This window comes from Rhinatrema bivittatum, chromosome 14 (assembly GCF_901001135.1).
Source record: "Rhinatrema bivittatum chromosome 14, aRhiBiv1.1, whole genome shotgun sequence".
Lineage (NCBI taxonomy): Eukaryota > Metazoa > Chordata > Amphibia > Gymnophiona > Rhinatrematidae > Rhinatrema > Rhinatrema bivittatum.
Window position 1 is genome coordinate 21,351,152 of NC_042628.1, and position 20,502 is coordinate 21,371,653.

General features: G+C 40.5%; 1 protein-coding gene across 2 annotated transcripts in view; it reads right to left on the bottom strand.

The window, feature by feature from the left end:
• Positions 1-20,502, bottom strand: part of LOC115076056 (multidrug resistance-associated protein 1-like) — a 108,209-nt gene that overhangs the window by 68,054 nt on the left and 19,653 nt on the right. For both annotated transcript variants that reach the window (XM_029577161.1, XM_029577160.1), the window contains exons 2-6: positions 18,433-18,609; positions 7,848-7,973; positions 5,561-5,698; positions 2,478-2,603; positions 9-70 (exon numbers count right to left, since the gene is read on the bottom strand). In XM_029577161.1, coding sequence (XP_029433021.1) covers positions 9-70; positions 2,478-2,603; positions 5,561-5,698; positions 7,848-7,973; positions 18,433-18,609 — 629 coding nt within the window. The remainder of the gene's footprint in view (positions 1-8; positions 71-2,477; positions 2,604-5,560; positions 5,699-7,847; positions 7,974-18,432; positions 18,610-20,502) is intronic.

The following is a 20,502-nucleotide window of genomic DNA, read 5'->3' on the forward strand; positions in this document are numbered from 1 at the left end:
TCTCTTACCCAGTGATCCACCAGAATGTGATTTTGGAAAGGAACGTAGCACTAGACTCAGGACATGGATTCTATACAAAATAAAAAAAAGAAAACAAAAAACATTTTATATTTTTACATTAAACATGCAAATCTTGTACATAATTTGTTACCAATTTTCTTGCTACAATACAGTATAAGAATTGTTAGTTGCGTTATACCTTTCTGCTCTGTCTGGCTTTCGTTGCAATTACTCGCATTCCCCCCCCCCCCCCCCCCACAGCTCCTGTTTCTTGTACTTTCTGTCACTTCTAATGTATACCGGTGTGAGATGTTTCACACTAATGTCGGTATATAAAAGTTTCAAATAAATAAATAAATCCATTAAAATACACACAGTAGCACTAGAGGTATTAACAGAGATTTCAACAGATTTGGTAATAAATCCGCAATTTCTCTTTTTAGCTATGTTTATGTGTCTAGATTTGGGTTATCATCATCACTATTTTATTTAGTACCTGTTTTCCAGTCAGGGAGTTCAAAGCACTATCCCTACTGCCTCAGGTTTTTTTTTATTTTTTAAAGATTCTAATTATTCAATCTCAAGAGCAATGGCTATTCCCAATGACAGAGAATCCTGATGGCACCTAGCAGGTAATTTATCCCCCATTCCAGGGAGGACATTATGAAACCTTCCCTAAACAGGCACTAGGAGAGGAAGACAACATTTTAACACCAATGCAGAGTAGCACATGATGAAAGAAAAAAGCACTAACAGCAAGGAGAATTAAAAAAACAAAAAACAAAAGACTGAAAATATATTTTTGCATGTTTAGTTAATTCAATGATACGAACATTTCTGAAGGACAGTGGGGTTGTGCCGTGTTACTTCAACTCACAAGGGGCAGTCCTGGTTTTGCCACCCGCTCCCCCCCAAATGCATACGGGGATCTGAAGTTCCAACTACCCTTAGCGGAATAGTTCATACGTGCAACGGAAGAGAAAGCAGGCCTGGCTCAACTTGTCCAATGCCCCACGTGACAACTGTTGGATATATACTGCCAGCACCCATGAGCGCACCTAAAACTGCGAGCTCTCTTCCCATCGTGGCCCTCGTGCACTTTGCATGCCTTGAACGGATGCCAACCTAGCGCACAACAACCATCCCCTTTCAGGGTGCCCCTTTCAGGCTTCCATTCAGAACCTGAACTCTAACAAAAAAAAAAAAAAAAGGGCAGCGGATTTCCCCCTTCCCCAGGATGAAAGGACTTCATAATGTGATGCAGCGCCAGCAAAATGATTTGCATGCTGCTGTCTTCTTGTCCTATTTCGTACTTCGTGATCCCCTCTACCTTAACCCAAGTGGGACTTTATCTCAGAAGTCACCTGATGGTCTTCTGGGATCCAGCAAGCAAGTGCAGCCCATAATTTAGGAATTCTTAATTTTAAATTAAAAGCACAGCATTGTAGGGGGAAACAAGATCCTTCATACTACTGAAGCGTAATAACAGTCAGATGCAAGAGAGAACTGTACTGGATACAGCTCCCTAACATGACACAGCACAAATGTGGCAGTGTAAAAGCAGGCTGAGATCCGATCTGTTTATGCAACCAAATTACTAGGGGTTAGCTGCAGGCACCAAGAGATTTAGAAAAAATAGGAGTTGGGGCACGTACACTATGAGAATGGCAAGCCCACCACCATGCCTGTTAAAAAAAATAAATAAATAAATAAAATCTTAAGTAGAAGGTCTCACTTTAGAAAAGGAATGCCTAATCTGAAAATAGCTTAAGAAAGAATATGGCTTTAGCTCAGGCAAAAAAGAGGCCAACTTTTCCTTGTAGCAGATTCCTAATTGACAAATTTGTAAATATATCAAAAAAAAAAACCCAAAACAAAAAAAAACCCAGTAGGGCAAATCTGTCAAAGACCAAAACTACTTATCTGAAAGCCAAAGCCTCTATCATCATCAGGCTCTGTTATGCACATCGCCGAACAGATTTCAATATTCTTTGCTCTCAGACATTTATAATCTCATCACACCAGGATTTGTAAATACTGCTAAAGATACTTCATGAGCCCCATGTCCGTTCTGTAGTGATATTTTGCTGTTTGCAATCTGTTCACCAAATGAACATTTTAACTTTTTGCTTCATACTTATCTTTAGCATATGGATCTCGTGCATGGTTTTGTCTTCATTATAATCCCTGAATAAACTGAGAATTTTGTGCGAGAGATTTTGTAATACAAAAAAACCACTACAGCGAAAAGCAACGACCTCTCACAAAAGTGAAATTTACTTTACGTATGCAGATTCTGCTGCTGCTGGAAATTAAATTTGCCATCAGTCCAGAAGAACATTCAGATCATTTCTCTTATTCATAAACAAAGGACAGATAGGAGATATTCTCCCAGGGTTTGCTCTTTTCTTTCAAGTCACATGGAAATTTCTTTTTTTTTTTTTTTTTAAATATGCACACACACTCACTCCACTTACCAAGTTCTGCACACTTTCAGAGAATAGGGGCGGCCGATCAGGGAAGCAGGACAATATAAGCTGCACCAACAGCAAGGAAAAATAAATAAAAAATGTGGTGTAACGAAATATATCAATATCAGCAGCCTAGAAACAAACAGAAAAAAAAAAAGAAAGTTGAGCCTGGTTAGTTATCACAACATTTTCTTTCAATTTGTTTATTTATATGGCCCATAGCACACATTTCCTCGCAAACTACCAGTAATTGAATCAAAAGGCAAACCTCCTGCTTCCCAACCACTTATAAAATAAGTTTTAAAAAAAGCAAGCATTAGGGTACATTTATAGGGCTAACATTTAATAAAGGTGCTAGCTTTTGGGACTACCAAACTTATCAAGGAACTGACCTCAAGCTGCCAACAAGACGGCACAAGTTAAATCTAAATACAAGTGTGGTACTCCAGCACTAGCACCGTGCACTCAAAGCAGTACCTCAAACACACCCAAACTTTCCTGTTTCCTGCCTCTGTTAAAACGTGCATCTTGGTCTTGTTCTCAGAATTAATTTTGTATCGTAACAGATTTAACTTCAAGTTTAACTTTTTAAGGGAACAAAAAAAGATTTGAGTTTTTGGGTTTTTTTTTAAAGTTCCTTTGCCAAGTGCATTTTTCAGAGGGGCGGTGTTTTGTTTTGTTTTTTTGTGCTGCATTACAGTGTTGAGGCCTGCTTGGGGTTCTGATAAGGATCAGCACATCAGCACGCACTGACTGAGTGGCTAAGCAGACGGAGATGGAGTCGTTTTATATACTTGATTAAAATATTTATAAACTGCCTTTCCAAAAACTTTAAAAGCAGTCAACAAAAAATACCCCCCCCCCCCACATGTCCCAAAACACAAATCGTTGCCAAAACCACAACAAGCAGAACAAAATACAACAAATCATGAAGACTGAACTGGAAAACAGCAGCCAAAAATGGCCAATGAAACATACACGGGGAACTGCCACAAACAGATGTACACCGTCATCTCTGTATGTGTGTGTATATTATATAAGCTATATGGATATATAAATATCTATCAATAAAATAAATATGCACTCGAGTGGTGGCATCTGTATCAGTGACTGCTCAGCCTGATAGGAGATACTGCAAGAGCCGCTGCTGAACAGAGCATTGAAAACCTGCCCGAGCAGCTCCAGCAGGCCATAAAACATCAGCCCCCATCGCTTCCACAGAACTACAGCCTCGCCCTACAGACCCCAAAAGCACGGGCTGCTCCCTCTGGGGGACAGACGCTAAGGGTGCCGGGCACAGCCACCCAAACATTCTTCCCAGGTGTTGATGGCCTGTAGCCAGCGCGGCTGGAGAGGAAAGCAGCAAAAAGCAGCAACTGCAGTGGCCACATTGGCTCTCATGCGCCGGAGGAGCAACAGTGCAGCAGAGCTATGGGGAGGGGGTTAGGAAACAGTCTAGGACTATGTTCATCTATGATAGAGAAGCAGAGGTTGGGGGGGGGGGGGGGGGGGGGGAAGACAGCCGACGACTACAGTTGCTAATTTGACCAGTGTTTTGCAGATTTCAGCTGGTAAAATGGAAATCCTATTTAAAATAAATAAGAGGCGAGGACTCTGGTAATGTTTTAAAAAACAATTACAAATATCCACGGTCACCACAGCTGGATCATGCACCAGAATCCTTAACACATCATCCAAACTATGGGCTCCTACACACCCAACCAAGAGACGGACTATGGGGCAACTCTTTAACAGCATCATTTTCACTTTCCTACAAGGCGACTACTAGTTTCCAGGTAAGCTGTTCAAACGCTGCCTGCAGCTACGCAGTCGTGAATCGGTGAAAGCTAAACACCACGTCCAAAAATACCTCTCATACTGATAAAAAGTTAATGAGGTAGTAACCGGCATTTTCTATGAAAAGGGAAGATGAAACACTAATCCAGATGAGAGGGCCAGACCTTTAAACGGGGGACGGAGGGGCAGTATCTCTGCCAAAACAGCACAACAGCGTGACAGAATTTAAGGAAGTCAACAATATGAATGGTTTTCTCTGCTGAACGTAGGCAAGTGACCTAACTGAGTTACTTGAACTGGTGCCAGCCAGTCTAACCCAGCCGAGAAATGAATTCTGCACGGCTCCCGGGTCAGACTAAGTCTGGTGCGAGCAACGGGAAAACCGTAAGCACTGCGGGAGAACCGTCTTCACATGCCAGCCAGGAGAGGGGAGCAAACCACTTTCCCTTCCATAAGGAAAACAAGCCAAATCATCGCCCCCTGATGTTTCTGGCATTTTGCGCCCCCCCCCCCCCCCCCTTCTTGCTATAGAGGGACCTGCAATTATGAAAGAATTTTTTTTGGCACTTTTATGCAACAAAAAACTTATTCAAATTTCAACCACAGCGTGTCCAGCATGAGCAGCTGAAAACGTCACTTGCCACTCATCAGGGAAGAGCAGAGTTTGCTTCCTCAGGATAGAAAAGCAAGGGAAGATTGCAGAGGCAACACACGACTAAGTTTAATTTCACAGCCTTGCATTAGCAGCCTGCGTTAACTTACAAGGACTGGTAGGTCCTCACATAACTGTACAAAAACCACAAGATGTCACAAGTCCAATGTTTGGACATAGAGAACCGTCTAACAAAAAACAAAGTAATAAGGCGATATATTATATTAGTCCAAGAAAAGGTATTTCTGATTAGCTTTTGAGAGCTACACTCCTTCATCAGAATCAATAACATTTGTATAAAAATCACCAAATTAGAAAGGCAGGATTGACATGTATTAGACTAACAGTTTTTTGTTTTTTTTTTTTAAAGGAGGCTTTCAGGAATATCAAGAACGCATTCTTTGGAAACGTCACTATGCTATTTGTCTTGCACAGTGAGCCACCCTGTGGAAAAGGGTTGCCTCCCTCCCAACCCACACCTAAAAAAAAAAAAAAAAAAAAGAGAATATTTTCACATTAAAGATTCTTATTATTAAATATTTACATATAATAGAACATGCACCTCAGATGCTGCATGTGAAAATCAGACAGAAAACAAGTAATCCAAGCAATAGCAGACTTTCCAAAAATAAATACTTACTGTATTTAAGGCGTGCAGAACTTTGGACCTGAAGGTTACAATGGCACACAGCAACGCTATGAACCAAAAGGTCAGCATTATCCCTGAAGACTGCACCCCCTTCATTCTTTCATACTGAATAAGAAATGTAGCAAGCAACTGTGGAGAGACAAAAACCACACAATAACTACCACTTCCATGGATAACGTGCATGCTCCACGACTACAGCACTTTAATAACAGCAGTGTTAAAACTTTCTGCACAATACATCTGAAACCACCATGTGTGCCAAAGATGGCTGGAAGCAGTGTAATTTTTAAACCAAGGTAACACTGCAGACTAAGACCGTATGCGCTCATCTTGCAGCACGTTTTAAAACGGACCGTCGCCGGAGAACCATATGAAAATAACGGACTGTGCTGAAATCGTGGACATTGTTTTACCTGCGATGGGGGATCAAGCCAAGACAGACAAGCAGGAGGAGACTGCACAGTCATTAGCTGGAAATATTTCACTGTAAAGGGTGGGGGGGGGAAGGGGGGGGTCTTCTGAGGCCCAGGACCATGAGGGCCTGCCAAGCTGCAGCTCTTCCTTCATACGACCAACTTCACATTTTAAGGAAATAAATTATATCCCATTAACACTCCCCAGCAACTTTATAGTTTCAGCAGCATGAACACCATGGCTGGATTTAGGTACAGGCAAGTGCTTAGGGCACCAAATACTGAAGGCACCCAGAAACAGACTCCCCCAGTGGGAAACCCCCTCACCCCCAGTCTTCTCAACTCCAGTACTAGAAGGCTACAAACAGGTCTGGTTTTCAGGCCCTTCCCAATGAATATGCATGAGATATCTGCATACATATTCATTGTCGATAACCTAGCCCTGCTTTACATAGACAATAGTTATACAATGGCAAACATCCTGCATTTCAGTTTATCCCCAAGAGGAGCACTTGCTGATCTGGTGCAAATGCTGGCATCCTCAACTCTCAGAATCACCAAAAGTCAAGGCTCCCACCAAGCAGAAGGATGCAAAGGAAAGCTCAGAAGAGAAACTTTTACCAATAATAATCATCTAAATTTATAGTCAAGTAAGGAAAGTGAGGGACTAGTTACTCAGCCTCACCTCAGGCCTTTACTCTATCCCATTAATATCCCTCATCAGACTGAAAAGAAGCACCATCTACTTACAGAGTGCAAATATTGAAATGTTTCTGAAGATCATACATAAACATCTACTACAATTAAAAAGAAAAAAGGCTTTACACTGAAACCTATAGCTCCAGTATGAAAAAGGTTCCCTCCTTGGCTCTGTGCTTCCAGTAAATTGCAATCAGTAGCAGGAATCATCCAAGCTGCAATGCACTCACAACTATCTCTCTGCATCTCAAATTTTGAAATATAAAAGTATAATACATCTGCTTACGATACTAAAGTTCCTTTGGAAGAGAACATTTTAAATATCCAGAGGCTTTTATTCTAACATGTGCCAAGGACGACTCCACATCTGCCAGATGTTTTCCCGAACCATCTTCCCCCCAAGCTGTCGCTGAGCCCACAAGTCACAAATCTTAGGCTGCCTTCTGGTTCTTGCCCTCAAAATCAACGTGCAGCTCAAGGTTATTTTGACGTGTAACTTTCATCTGTAAAGGACATTTGCACAGTTGTATTTTGGTAACAAATGTACTCTGTAGTTCCTTTCATCCATACAGGATTAAAAACTTTTCTTTTTTTTATTGCATGTGTCAGAAAGAGCCAGGCACCCCCTAAAGCACAGATCCTGACTGCTAATTTTTACAAGACTGGCAATGTGTTGGCTAAACCAAGGCACAGCGGGATAAAATGATTTGTTCACAGCGTCACACTGATAGTAGGAGAGAAGTATTTCAAGCAAAAAGGTGCTCCTCTGAGACTCATACCAGTTGCCTTTCTGCACCAGACCACACCTTCCCCACTGTGCAATATCATGACTAAGCATTTCTGCTCTTCCCCCGCTGCTTTGTGCAGTCTTGACTAAGCATTTCTGCTCTTAGTTGGCCAAGCCAAATTGCTGCATCACACGTAAAATTCAAGCCCCTCCCCAATATCGAGATATTTCAGTACACATGACTGGAAAGCTGTCATGATTACTTTTGGGTTGTTAAAAGTACAAAGAAATGCTTCATAATCATCCATCGCCAATTAGAACGTTTTAAACACCACTGCACAATAACGGTTCAGGTAGCCCAGTAACTGGTGAAAAGCAGAGCCAATGGCACAAGACAAGAGAGCAGGGGAAAAAAAAAATTCCAAACAGCTTGACTTACCATGGTGATGCCCAGTACCGTAGGACTGACTACAAAAACCGGAGCTCGGACAATACTCTGACTTCTTTCCCAGAAAGAGTAGAAGAGGTCTGCCCAGCAGACTATCCACAGTACGAAGCCCAAAGCCTGCAGGGGATTAGACACAAAAAAAAAAAAAAAAGTCATGCATATCTAGAGAGAGCCATTTATATTCCATTGATCCTACAAAAAGTGCACTCGGCAAACATACAAGCATAAAAAAAAACAAAAAAGCATAATCAAAACTAAAATGAATGACAAAAAACATATACAAATATAACCATAAAGTCAGTTAATAACAATTTACAAATGATTCCAGTACAAAAAGCTTGAGTAAAGAAAAAGGCCTTAACCTTTTTCCAAAAAGGAAACAATGTAACCACACACAGTGACAGAGAAACTTATACCACAGGATGACAGCTCTCCACTTAATATAGAAGATATAGGTCATGCTGGTCAGCTCACTATCCTGTCATCAACAGTGGCCAATCTGGGTCACAGACCTAGCAGATCCCATAAAATAGATGTATTTTTTGTTAACCCGTCCCAGGATAGCAATGTGTTTTTCCCTGGTCTACCTCACTGATATTTTTATGGACTTTTTCCCTCCAGGAACCAGTCCAAACTTCTTTTAAACCCTGCTATGCTAGTTGCTTTGACCAGGTCCTCTAGCAACAGATTCCACAGCTTAATTGTGCGCCGAGCAAAAAAAAAAAGTACTTTCTATAATTTGTTTTAAATCTGCTGTGGGTGTTAATTTTATAGAGCATCCCCTTGTTTTAGTACTATTCGAGATTGTAAAATAGCCATCCTTTATTTACCTATTCCAACCCACTCATGATTTTATCATATCCTCTCTCAGCTGTCTTTTCCAAACTGAAATATAATCTTGAGGAAGGATAGGTAATGAAGGTATGGAGATAAGTTGGCAATATGCTTTTCTATCAGGCTGATACACTTAAAGTGCGCTCCGGCAGCGCACACTGTTAGCCCGCGTTTAGCTGTGCGTTTTTGACGCGCTATTTTTACCCCTTATATCCCGCAAACATTTCTGTATCGTATGAGCATATAGCAAGAAAGACCATGCAGTTCCCCCCATCTACCTCACCCACTGCACAGAGCCAGCATACTAGAAACCAACCAATGCACTCGATGGGCGCAATGCCATACTGATGGATACAGTCCAGGCCCAATAATGTGCAGCAGGTATTAATATTCAGAGTAGACTGAGGCTGAAATCTGCCTTGAAATTTTGTTGCTGTGATTACAGAGTACAATGCACATACAAATCACAATTGTTTCTTCCTTCAGCTACACACTGTGTCAAATATTTGTCCCATTGAATTAGAAAGAATTCAAGTCTAAAAACGTGAAGAATACATGGAAAATGCCATTATACTAAGGTCTTCCTCTTAGAGTAACACGCTAAATGCTGGAATATAAGGACCATTTGGCTCACCCAGTCTGCCCAGTTGTCTCTATCTACACTATTCCAGCTAAGGATATCTCCCGTCTGTCAAGCCACGCCAGCTGACCACCTGCAGGATAAAACTGCTCCTTCTAATTAGCTGGGAATTGCAGCCAAGTCCGCCTGCAGCCCATGCCAGAAAACTTGCCATCTTCCCCAGATTATATTATATATCAAAGCACTGCTACCATGTCATGTTGCCCTCTTTCTCCCTGACATGGATAAAAAAATGTTGATGATGCCCATCATCTACATATCTATCTATATCAGCCTTCCCCAACCGGTGTGCCATGGCTTCAGTCCCATTTCCTGTTTCCCTCCTGGCCTGGAGGATGTCCTCCCACCAGCAGGGGGCGCGGGAGAGCAGCACTTAAACGGCAGCTGCTCCTGCTCTTTCCCCTCTGCAACACAAACTGCACAGGGTCCTGTGGTCTCATAAAACCTGCTAGCTCCATCCAGTTAGGATCGCAGAGGGGAAACTGGAAAGAAGCAGCATCAGTAAGCCTGCTCGCAGATTTCTTCTGTACAAGGACTGGAGCGAGGAAATGGAAGCTGAATATGCTACTGGGGGGGGGGGGGGGAGAGAGTGAAAGGAAGGTAATGATGCTAAACAGAGATGGGAAGGAGAGGTGATGGTGGTGGTGATGATGATGATGCCAGGACTGAGGATGAAGGAAGGTGATGCCAGGGGATAGAAGGAAAGAGAAGAGAAGGTGATGACAAGGGAGTGAGGAAGATGGAAGGTTATGATTATGTGGGTGGGGGAGAGGAGGAGTGATGATTATGGCAGGGGGTAAGGGAGAGGGAAGATGATGCCATGGGGGTGGAAGGGAAGAAAGGTGATTGGCATTGGAGGTGGAGAGAGAGAGAGAGAGAAAAGAGAAAGTGATGCCACAGGTGGAGGCAAAGGGAAGTTGATGCCAGGGGGTGAGGGAGAGGAGTAGAGGGAAAAGGGAAGCTGATGATGTAGGGAGAGAGAAGGTGAGGGAGAAGGGTAAAGGGAAAAAAAAAAAAAGAGAGAGAATACGGTGACAATGATGTTACCAGGAGTGAGGGAGGTGGAAAGAAGGTTATGATGAAGCAAGTGGAGAGGAAGAGATGTTTGGAATGGGGGTGCTAGGATCAGACCAGTGAGAAAGGAAGGGGGAGGAATAACCAAGGAGAGGCTTGAGAGATGGGGGGGGGGAATCACAGTGAGTTGGTTACGTTAAGGAGAAGAAAAAGAAATGCTGGGTTTGAATTGAGGAGGGGGAATAATGAATAGGGGCCTCCGGGGGATTTCAACAGGTACAGTTAGTATTAACAAAATTATCCCAGTGCACAGGATGACAAAGATATTGCTACAGCAATAACCAGAGGCGAGTCCTTCTCTTGGATAGACTGTGACCAAAAGGAGATAAGAGACAGATAAAGCCACTGCTATTACTGGCATCAGTAGCGTGGGATATATTTAGTGTTTGGGTAATTGCCAGGTTCTTGTGGCCTGGTTTGGCCTCTGTTGGAAGCAGGATGCTGGGCTTGATAGACCCTTGGTCTGACCCAGTATGGCAATTTCTTATCTTTTTTGTTGAATGGGTATGGAAAACTAGTCATTAAAAATACAGAATCAACCCAAACAAGGATTTTATTTTTTTTTAAATATACACAATCATGGTCCACCACTCCTGCTCAACAAAACCATCCACATATTTCCAAAGTTTTGTAAATACCAACACTCTGCCAGTCTTCTGCAGCAAACCGCTTCAAATTTGCAGGTTAGATGCTATATTCCACCTCAAATAGGATGCAATAATTCTATTACAAAAACATTTTTAAAAAAGATATATATTTTTTTAATTCTGTCAGTTGGAAAAAAAGTTACTGAAAGACAGGCTGATATGAAAATAGCATCAACTGTTTTTCAAGGAAGGCATTTCTTAAAAAAAAAAAAATAAAATAAAAAGTATTATTGCCTGGCATAAAAAGCAACTAAGGTACAGAATTTCTACTTCAGAATTCCTCAGATGTAAATCACAACTCCCTAGCCAAGCACAGGAGTTGATCTTGTAGCACATCTCTTTGTTAAATTCTTCCTTTTTTTTTTTTTTTTTTTTTTTATTCTTTTCTGAGAAAATGGTATGCCACATCTTTATACAGACAGCACCCATTCTTGCAGAGCGGACCCCTTGCCATGCATGATACTTTTCAAGCCCTGATCATACATGCTGATGCATTCATCATTTTCCTGCACACCCTGTTCTACCTGCCTCACGTGGGAATGGCTAATCTCAGGATTTTCTACACCTCAGACCCAACTATCAGACACTACAAGGCATTTAAAAAAAAAAAAAAAAAAAGGGTAGCAGATGTCTAAAACAGGAACAAAAAAAAATGTGCTTAAAGTAGCCTAACGTTGGATTTTAAAAAGGAAAACTAGCCCGAAAAAAGGAACTAGATTTTACTTAACATACAGAAAGGCAGACTTAAGAGTCGGATGATTTGGTAAACTTGCAAGTGATTCAGTGATATGTCTGCACAAGCAGAATGTCAAGACAACAGATGAGAAAATGGAGAACTCACTTTCAACTGAGTGCATAAAAAGTAGCCAGGAACCTGCTAGCCTTTAGGTATCCGACCAGGCTCAATACCGCACCTAATCTTTTCAGTGCATCCTATTACACTTTGTAAGGACTAACACTGTACAGATGACGTCTACCATCAAATCATCTAACTCTTGACAATGAGCCCAACAAGCAGCAATCTGTGCTCTGTCTGTGGGTTTCTTCAGTTTCACCTCTCCCTCTACAACATGATGAAACTGACTGGTAACTTAAGGACACGGTTATTTTTAAATATGCACACACACACGCCGTAAAGTTCAAGTAATATCAGCATCCAGGTCCAACCATGGAGTTCACTAGAAATTGGGATTTTTTTTTCCCATTGCAAATGTGAAACCTCAGATCACAGGTCACATTTTACAATTTTCTCATGCAAAACAGCCAAAATCCAGGTTAGAAGATTAGCCAAGCTCTTCACCAGATGGGCCGATATACCAAATAGACTTTTTCTGCCGTCATTCCTATTTGTATTTTCTTCTAAGAATTTCAGTGCTTATAGGAACAAGAAGAATAGGAGTAAGACAACTTATTTTTCTACATAAATATATTAGGGAATGGGTGGGCAAAAAGCTGAATCATTCTCTCCTGTGCCAGGAAGTGAGCCAGGTAGATGACTTAACAGGTTTTGGGGTAGCACAGCTCAGTCATAAAATCTGCAAGACCAAACAAAATTGTATATAGAATTGCTAAAATGCCTATTTTATTTAAAAATCCTTTAACCCACTCAATCCAAAGTACTTGGCAGGTTACAATACATACATAATACCATTACAAAATATAAAAAGGAGAATAAAAACAAAATGACTAGGTGTAGTCAAGTTGAAAACTAAATAGACAAAAGATGACAGACTGCCTCTCACCAATCTAAAAGCAAGATAGTTCTCCTAGTCCTCATTAGACCGGTGTCTGTTTAAAGAAAAATGCTTTCACCTGCTTTCTAGAAATTAAATACCGAATTGCTCTAATTTCATTGGGTAGGCTACTCCAGCTAATAGGACCCGCATTGACAAAGTCCTCCTTTTTCGTCCAAGTGCATCTGCTTAATTGATAGTACATCCAGCAGATTACAGCCTGCATATCTTAAAGCTCTTCCTAGCTTATATATTTTTTTAGCAGCGAACTACCTACCACTAGGATACCATTGCTTAAAGCAATATGAATCAAAAGTTACGAACTTAAATTGCACCCTCCAAAATATGGAGAGCCAGTGCAAAGACCGTAACACCTGTATTACAGGGCCATAAAGTCTGGTACCTGTGAACAGCCTAGCAGATGAATTCTGAACTACTTGTAGGCAGGCATATCAACAGAGAGAGTTATAGAAATCTATTTTTGAAAAAAAAAAACAAAAAACATGGACTATAAGATAGCATGAAAGTCATTAGTAGACAAATATGGCTTTAAGCCATAAAGGAGGCACGGTTTGTAAAAAGCATTTGAGGCAACCATCTTTACCTGCTGATACAGTGAAAGATCAGCTCAAGCTGGACTTCCAAGTTCCTGACTGGTGAAGAGATGTGAATTTGGTTCAGTGCTAAACTGGAATGACTTTGGTGGATTATTATGAGGAAGTCGCCTTAAAAGTATCTCTGCTTCAACGGCAGGGGGAATGAAGAAAAGATAATTTTTATATTCCGACAACAACCAACAAGGACTGAATTCCACAGTCTGGGTAAACAAATAACCATGGGTGTAGCTTGCTTGCTACGGCGTTTACTACCAGAATCAATTAAGCCTGATACTTCACTTTCAATACATATCCAGAGAAGCTCTCTGCTTCAACGGCAGGGGGAAATGAAGAAAAGTGGATTTATATTCATAACACAACCAACAAGGACTGAATTGCACAGGCTGGGTAAACAAATAAGTGTGGGAGTAGCTTGCTTATTGCGGCGGTTACTACCCTAACCAATTAAGCCTGATACTTCACTTAGAAGTGGTTCCAGCACTGCTCTCCACATTAATTGCGGGGGTGGAAGGGAAATAGAACCAAAAGGTTACTAAAGACCAAGAGTAACAGATAAGTATGAGAGAGAAAAAAAAAAGTGTGGAAGCTTGCTGGGCAGACTGGATGGGCCATTTGGTCTTTTTCTGCCGTCATGTCTATGTTTCTATATTTGTCATTCAAATATTAAGTGACAAACCACTGGGCTCTCATCCAGTCCTGGACAACATGGAGACAACACTCAACCTGCTTGAATGCACCCTCAATTGAAGTAGCAATAGACAAAAAAATGAATGTCATCTGCATACAATCTATAGCCCACCCCCATATTGGCAAGTTGGCTACAGATTGGACACAGATATATGTTAAACAATAAGGCCCATAGCACTGATCCCTGCGGGACAGGATACCGGTTTGAAGTGCAATTATCTAATTTTATTTGCAGCTTTCGATTTGTGAGAAAGGATTCAAACCATCTTAAGATATTTCCAGTAATTCTTATGTTCTTTAAGCGAGTTAATATTTGCTGATTAGTAGTATCAACACAAGTTAAAAACTGAATTGCTTTGAAAAACAAATTTTCAGTAAAAAAAAAAAAAAAAAAATTCTCTAAGCTGGAAATGAAAAGCCCTTAAATAAAAAACACACATACACATAATGGAGTGTTTGGAATTCTGTAAGAACAACAGATATGTTAAAAAAAAATCTTAACAGATATCCAAAAAGACAGGTGTCAAAACTATACATGATTAGCATATCCAGTTTCATAGAAACATAGAAATGACGGCAGAAGAAGACCAAATGGCCCATCTAGTCAGCCCAGCAAGCTTTTGCACTTTTTTTTTCTCATACTTATCTGTTACTCTTGGCCCTTAGTAACTTATTTGGTTCTATTTCCCTTCCACCCCCGCCATTAATATAGAGAGCAGTGTTGGAACTGCATCTAAGTGAATAGCTTAATTAGTTAGCGGTATTAACTACCGCAATAAGCAAGCTACACCCATGCTTATCTGTTTACCCAGACTATGTAATTCAGTCCTTGTTGGTTGTTGCCTGTATATTCCCCCCTGCCATTGAAGCAGAGAGCCATGCTGGCTATGCATTGAAAGTGAAGTATCAGTCTTTCTCCCCTGCCGTTGAAGCAGAGAGCTATGCTTTATATGCATTGAAAGTGAAGTATCAGGCTTATTTGGTTTGGGGTAGTAACAGCCGTAACAAGCAAGCTACTCCCCGCTTTTTTTTTTTTATTATCTCCAGGTAGTAGCTGTCGTTCCCGTGAACCACTAATTCTTCATTCACATCCTCTAGACTTTATGGATCCACAGTGTTTATCCCACGCCCTTTTAAAGTCCTTCATAGTTTTGGTCTTCACCACTTCCTTCAGAAGGTCATTCCAGGCATCCACCACCCTCTCCATGAAGAAATACTTCCTGACATTGGTTCTGAGTCTTCCTCCCTGGAATTTTAAATCGTGACACCTGGTACTGTTGATTTTTTTCCAACAGAAAAGGTTTGTCGCTATCTTTGGATCATTAAAACCTTTCAAGTATCTAAAAGTCTGGATCATATCACCCCTGCTCCTCCTTTCCTCCAGGGTGTACATATTTGGATTCTTCAATCTCTCCTCATAAGTCATTCGATGAAGACCATCCACCTTTTTGGTCACCCTTCTCTGGACCTCCTCCATCCTGTCTCTTCGGAGATACTGTCTCCAGAACTGAGCGCAGTACTCCAGGTGAGGCCTCACCAAGGACCTGTACAAGGGGATCATCACTTCCCTTTTCCTACTCGATATTCCTCTCTCTATGCAGCCCAGCATTCTTCTGGCTTTAGCTATTGCCTTGTCATATTGTTTCTACAGTCTTGTAGATATTTCCACACAGTACATTCAACAAAACACATTTTGCATGATCATTCTTCTCATTACAGATACACCTTTCCCAGTATTAAACACAGGTAAAGAACTGAATGTTTCTCTCTGTAGTTTGAAGATCTGTGAGTCTGTGTCACATTTCAAAAATACAACTCCATGCATAAGATTTCTTTCAAAATACCTTCCTATTGCATACATGCATTGCAACAAAACTCCAGCGACCATCAGCGCTAAATATATAGCCAACTGGCATGTTTACTTAAAGCCCTAATTTAAAAAAAAAAAAAGTGCCAAGTTAGGAGCTCCATGTTCAAAAGTCACAAATGAAACGAGTCTACCAATTTTAGATTACAGCAGGAATAATTCTACCAAGCTATGTGGTGGCACGCAAGTTACAGAAACAGAGAATTTTGGTACAAAATTGAGGAAGAAACAAGATATGCCCAATCAGCTGAAGGCTGGAAACATGACAGGTTAGTGATTAAAAGGTTCTCAGATACTTGGTTAAGGGGAAAAACCCAATAAGGGCCACAGAGGAAAAAATAATTCAAGCATTCTCGGTAAATTATACAAGGCAAAAGAAACACTGCAAGTCAGCCAAGCCTTAAAAACAAACAAACAAAAACAACAAAAAAACAAAACCCACTGTAGTAGTGAACTCAAAACAAGGAAAAGATAAAATATTCCAGACCCTAATCGACTACAATCTTCAAAATGAGCCTGGCTAGCATGGGTGTCAGGGAAGAACAAAGAGGAAGATTTGTATTTCTTTCATGTTGAAATCTAAAAAGGTATTATCATACTATTACAATTATGTACCTCTTAAGTCATCCATTTCAGCCCAGCTGATGGAAAACACTTTCAAGGTGTATTTTAGGTAGTATCATCCCCTACCCAGATTGTACAAGATATATGCCTCTATTTCAAATAAATATTAGAGGGGGTGTGGGTAGGCAGGAACAATGGTACATATATGGTGGACTTGTAATAATTGTTTCTTATTGGAAAAAAGTTCAGAAGCTGATTTTGGACATTAATAAAGTTAGCATGGACTGGGACCCAAAGATCATCCTGCTTAACACATCTATAGATACTGTTGCCCAGAGTCTCCAGAAATTAATTGTTCAAAATTGTGAATTCAGCTCTCTGCGAGATTATGGCTGTAAGGGTGCTCCGCAAAGTTATTTTGAAAAATAAATCTGTAAAACGGTATGTCTCAAAGCGGTGAAGAGGCAGATATGCAAGCCACAGTATAAATCATTACTCTTAGGTATTGGATCATGTTTGCTAAAGAAATGTCCGAGGAAGACTAAATCTGCAAATTCACTGTAGAAAGGTACTTAGAAATGTTGAATTGTACCAAGATCAGCGCCTGCATCCCATCTTAGGCTCAACCTGCATGCTGACAGTGCATATTGCGCTGATCAGACTTTTAAAACTATCCAAAGCTACTGAAATGCTAAAAAGTAAGTAAAATGTCAAAAACTATGTTAAGGGTCAGCACTGAGCTTCATTTTGCCTTCTGGGCTCAATTTACATGAAATCACAAGACTTACAAGATTCTTCTCTCGTTAGCATATATGGAGATAAAATTATAATGCCTACCAATTAGGAAAATGTTATGTTAACTAAGTAACTAATTGGTGTGCAAATTAGAAATTGACATTTAACCTATTGTTTCAGTAACATTCTCTGAGACTACTCCTGAATCCCCTTAAAGTTTAACTGCACTCTCTTGAGATATCGCTAAATGCCAGGGCAGGTTACAATTTGAGAACACACAATATTTGTACAAACAATAAAACTAACTCAAAAAGTAGGTTTTTAGGGTTATTTTAAAAGGTTTTAAACATATCTCAATATAGATATCGATATGCAAATCTCACATATATATTGTGGATATCATGAAAACCAGACTGGCTAGTAGGGTAGTCCAGGACCAACCTGAGAAACACTTCCTGAAAGTATAGCCTCCAGTTTCCTGCGGGAACTCAAGGGTAAATTCTGTGGCAATTATATGAAGCATTTACATTTTAAATGTAAATTTCTATTTTACTTTATAGAGAATAATCTATTTTTGATATTTCTTGTATATCCGGATAATTTATTTTTTTCTTATTTTAGAGAAAAGGGCTGACAGCGATCAACGCTAGGATGGGAGGACAGATCCACACTCACTCCCACCCACATTAAACCTCTCTCCCCACCCCCATTTGCCAGCTTGGTCAGAATACTACAGTGCCGCATGGTTTAAAGAGGAACACTCCACAGAAAAGGAAGCTGCCCAAGGTGCCCGGTCACTGCTGCAGTGAGAAAGCCTGGATTGGCAAACTGTGGAGGAAGATGCACGGGCTGCCACTGCTTACACCTGGTCCCCTAATCTCTTGCAGAAATTCTAAAAAAAAAAAATGTTTTAAAAAGATTCCACAGGAAGTGTCCAGTTTTGCTGCCTTTCCCAAGTAACTGCAAGAGACAGAGGGTACTTACCCTACAGGAAATAGAAAAGATTGCAATGTTTAGAGAGTACATGCAAAGTTGTGAGCCATTTACCATGCGACACTATCCATGCCTCAGACATGAACAGAACTGGAAGAATGACTCAAAAGTTATTATGAGGAAGGGACAGGCACTTATAAGGCCAGTTTCTCTACATTAAAATTAGGATAAAAAGAAGCACTTACTGTTTTGGTTTTGTTGAGATAGGACATTCTGATATAGCTTTGATGACGACGATGAAGGTAGAGAGTGTAGAATGGGAAACACAGCCAAAGATAAATGCAAGGAATCCAGACCAAAATGGAGTTATGAAAGCATTTTGTGAAATCTGGATTTTCTGTATACCAGGTTAAATTCCAGTCCTGCCAAAAGAATAATAAAACAGACATCAAACAAAGCAAAAAGTATAATCCTAAAATATACCAGTGAAAAACCTAACCATATTACACTAAGATTTACTTCCACTGCACAGCATTCCAGTTTTGTTTTGGGTTTCTTTTTTAATTTTCAGTAAAATAAGTGTAAAAGTCTGCTCTGCTTTGTAATAGTAAATGTATACAGACACATAAGTAATCTAGTTCTTGCACAGTTAAGAGTCCAACCTGCACTGGCCGAACTGAAAGCGCTCACCCCAAGGAGGAAAACTTTACACTGAGAACGTCTTTAGGGACTGTTGCTAGCTCATATCCAGGCGGCTCTCTGTGTGCACTTCCTTGTCGAGAACTGCACTGCACGAGTTAATACCTTCTCTATCTAGAACCCCTGAAGAAGAGGGGTTTTGTTATAACGTTTATATAGATTAACGAAGCATCTGATAGCTTAAGTCCCAGACCACGAATAACCATACTGCAAACAATAAGTACTGCGCATAGAGTTTAAATGGGACATAAATTTTTGAAGTGAAAGAGATCCTTTTTACATGCAAAGAAAGAAATGCTTGAAAAATAAGTGTATAGACATTGATTACTGGCATCTTACACCTATGATTACAACTTACAGGTATACAACAGAACACGAGATATAAGACATCCCCCTATGCAGTCCTTGTACCCAGTTATGAGGGTCATTTAGCACAAATTTGTGCGTTGCGGTTTTTATTTAATTCATTGTGGACACTATATAGGGGCAGATCCCTTGTGTATGGGTGGGGATTAGCAGTGCTAGTAACACTGCCAAGGATCCCAGCATGGATTTGGGAGGCGAGCAGCAGAATTAGAGGCAGAAACCCCCCAGGTAGTGCTGGTTTTCCCTCTCCGATTCAGAAAACAAAAGCAAAATTTGTAAGTAAGAGACCCCCAAGACTGTGGAGGGGAAAACAGTAGCATCTCAAGCCAGCACCCAAACTCAGGAGAGGAAGCAGCTGCTGCATAAAATACACTCTTTCAAATTGTCACAAACTTCTAGACTATTTTTGATTTCTTTTCCTAAGCAGCCTGCATTCTTGTTATTCCCAGATCCAATAGGAAGATGAGAAAAGATTTCACGTGCCAAGGCTCCTTTTGAAAGAGTAATGCAAGAGAGCAGGAACTCTGCTATTCTCCGACTTAACATTTTTGGTACATACATACATACGTAAAAACCAGCAGCTATCTGAAATCATTGTTGGCTAACTCCCAGCAGCCAAAATTAAAAGCTATTTTGGCAGGTACTGAGAGGTACGCCTGTGGAGACATAGGGAAGGAACGTAAAGGACAACCACAGCTTTTTAAAGAATATTACAATTATAAATGAGTATGTTCACCATGGAAAGCTGTGATTTTGGAAACAGTGTCTTAAATATCTGTACAATTTTTCTTTTCTTTTTTTTTTTTTTTTTAATGTGGTACTACAAATAGAAGCTTGGTGCCAAACATTACAAGCATACGACTTCTCCACAAGCACTACCAAGACTCTGCAATAGGGGGTCAAGTTCCTGCAGTCCGCTTCCCACTGATCAGAGCACTACTGAAATCAACTGTGTGCAGCACTTGAGAGCTCAGACAAAAAAAAGGACCTCTTTTTATAATAAATGCTATATTTAAAATCACATCCTCCTGTAATAACTACAGTGTTCATTTACAGCAATAGTGTGGAATGCCCCCCTCCCCCCCAAAAAAAAAAATCCATTAAAACCCATCATAAGAGATGCATCTTGACCATGGCAGTAGAGGTGGAGTCATAGCAATAAAGCTGCATTATAACAGAAAGAAGCAAAATACCATTAACAAAACCAGAGCTGAAGCGCTCATGGCTCAAAAACTGTAAGTGATCAACAG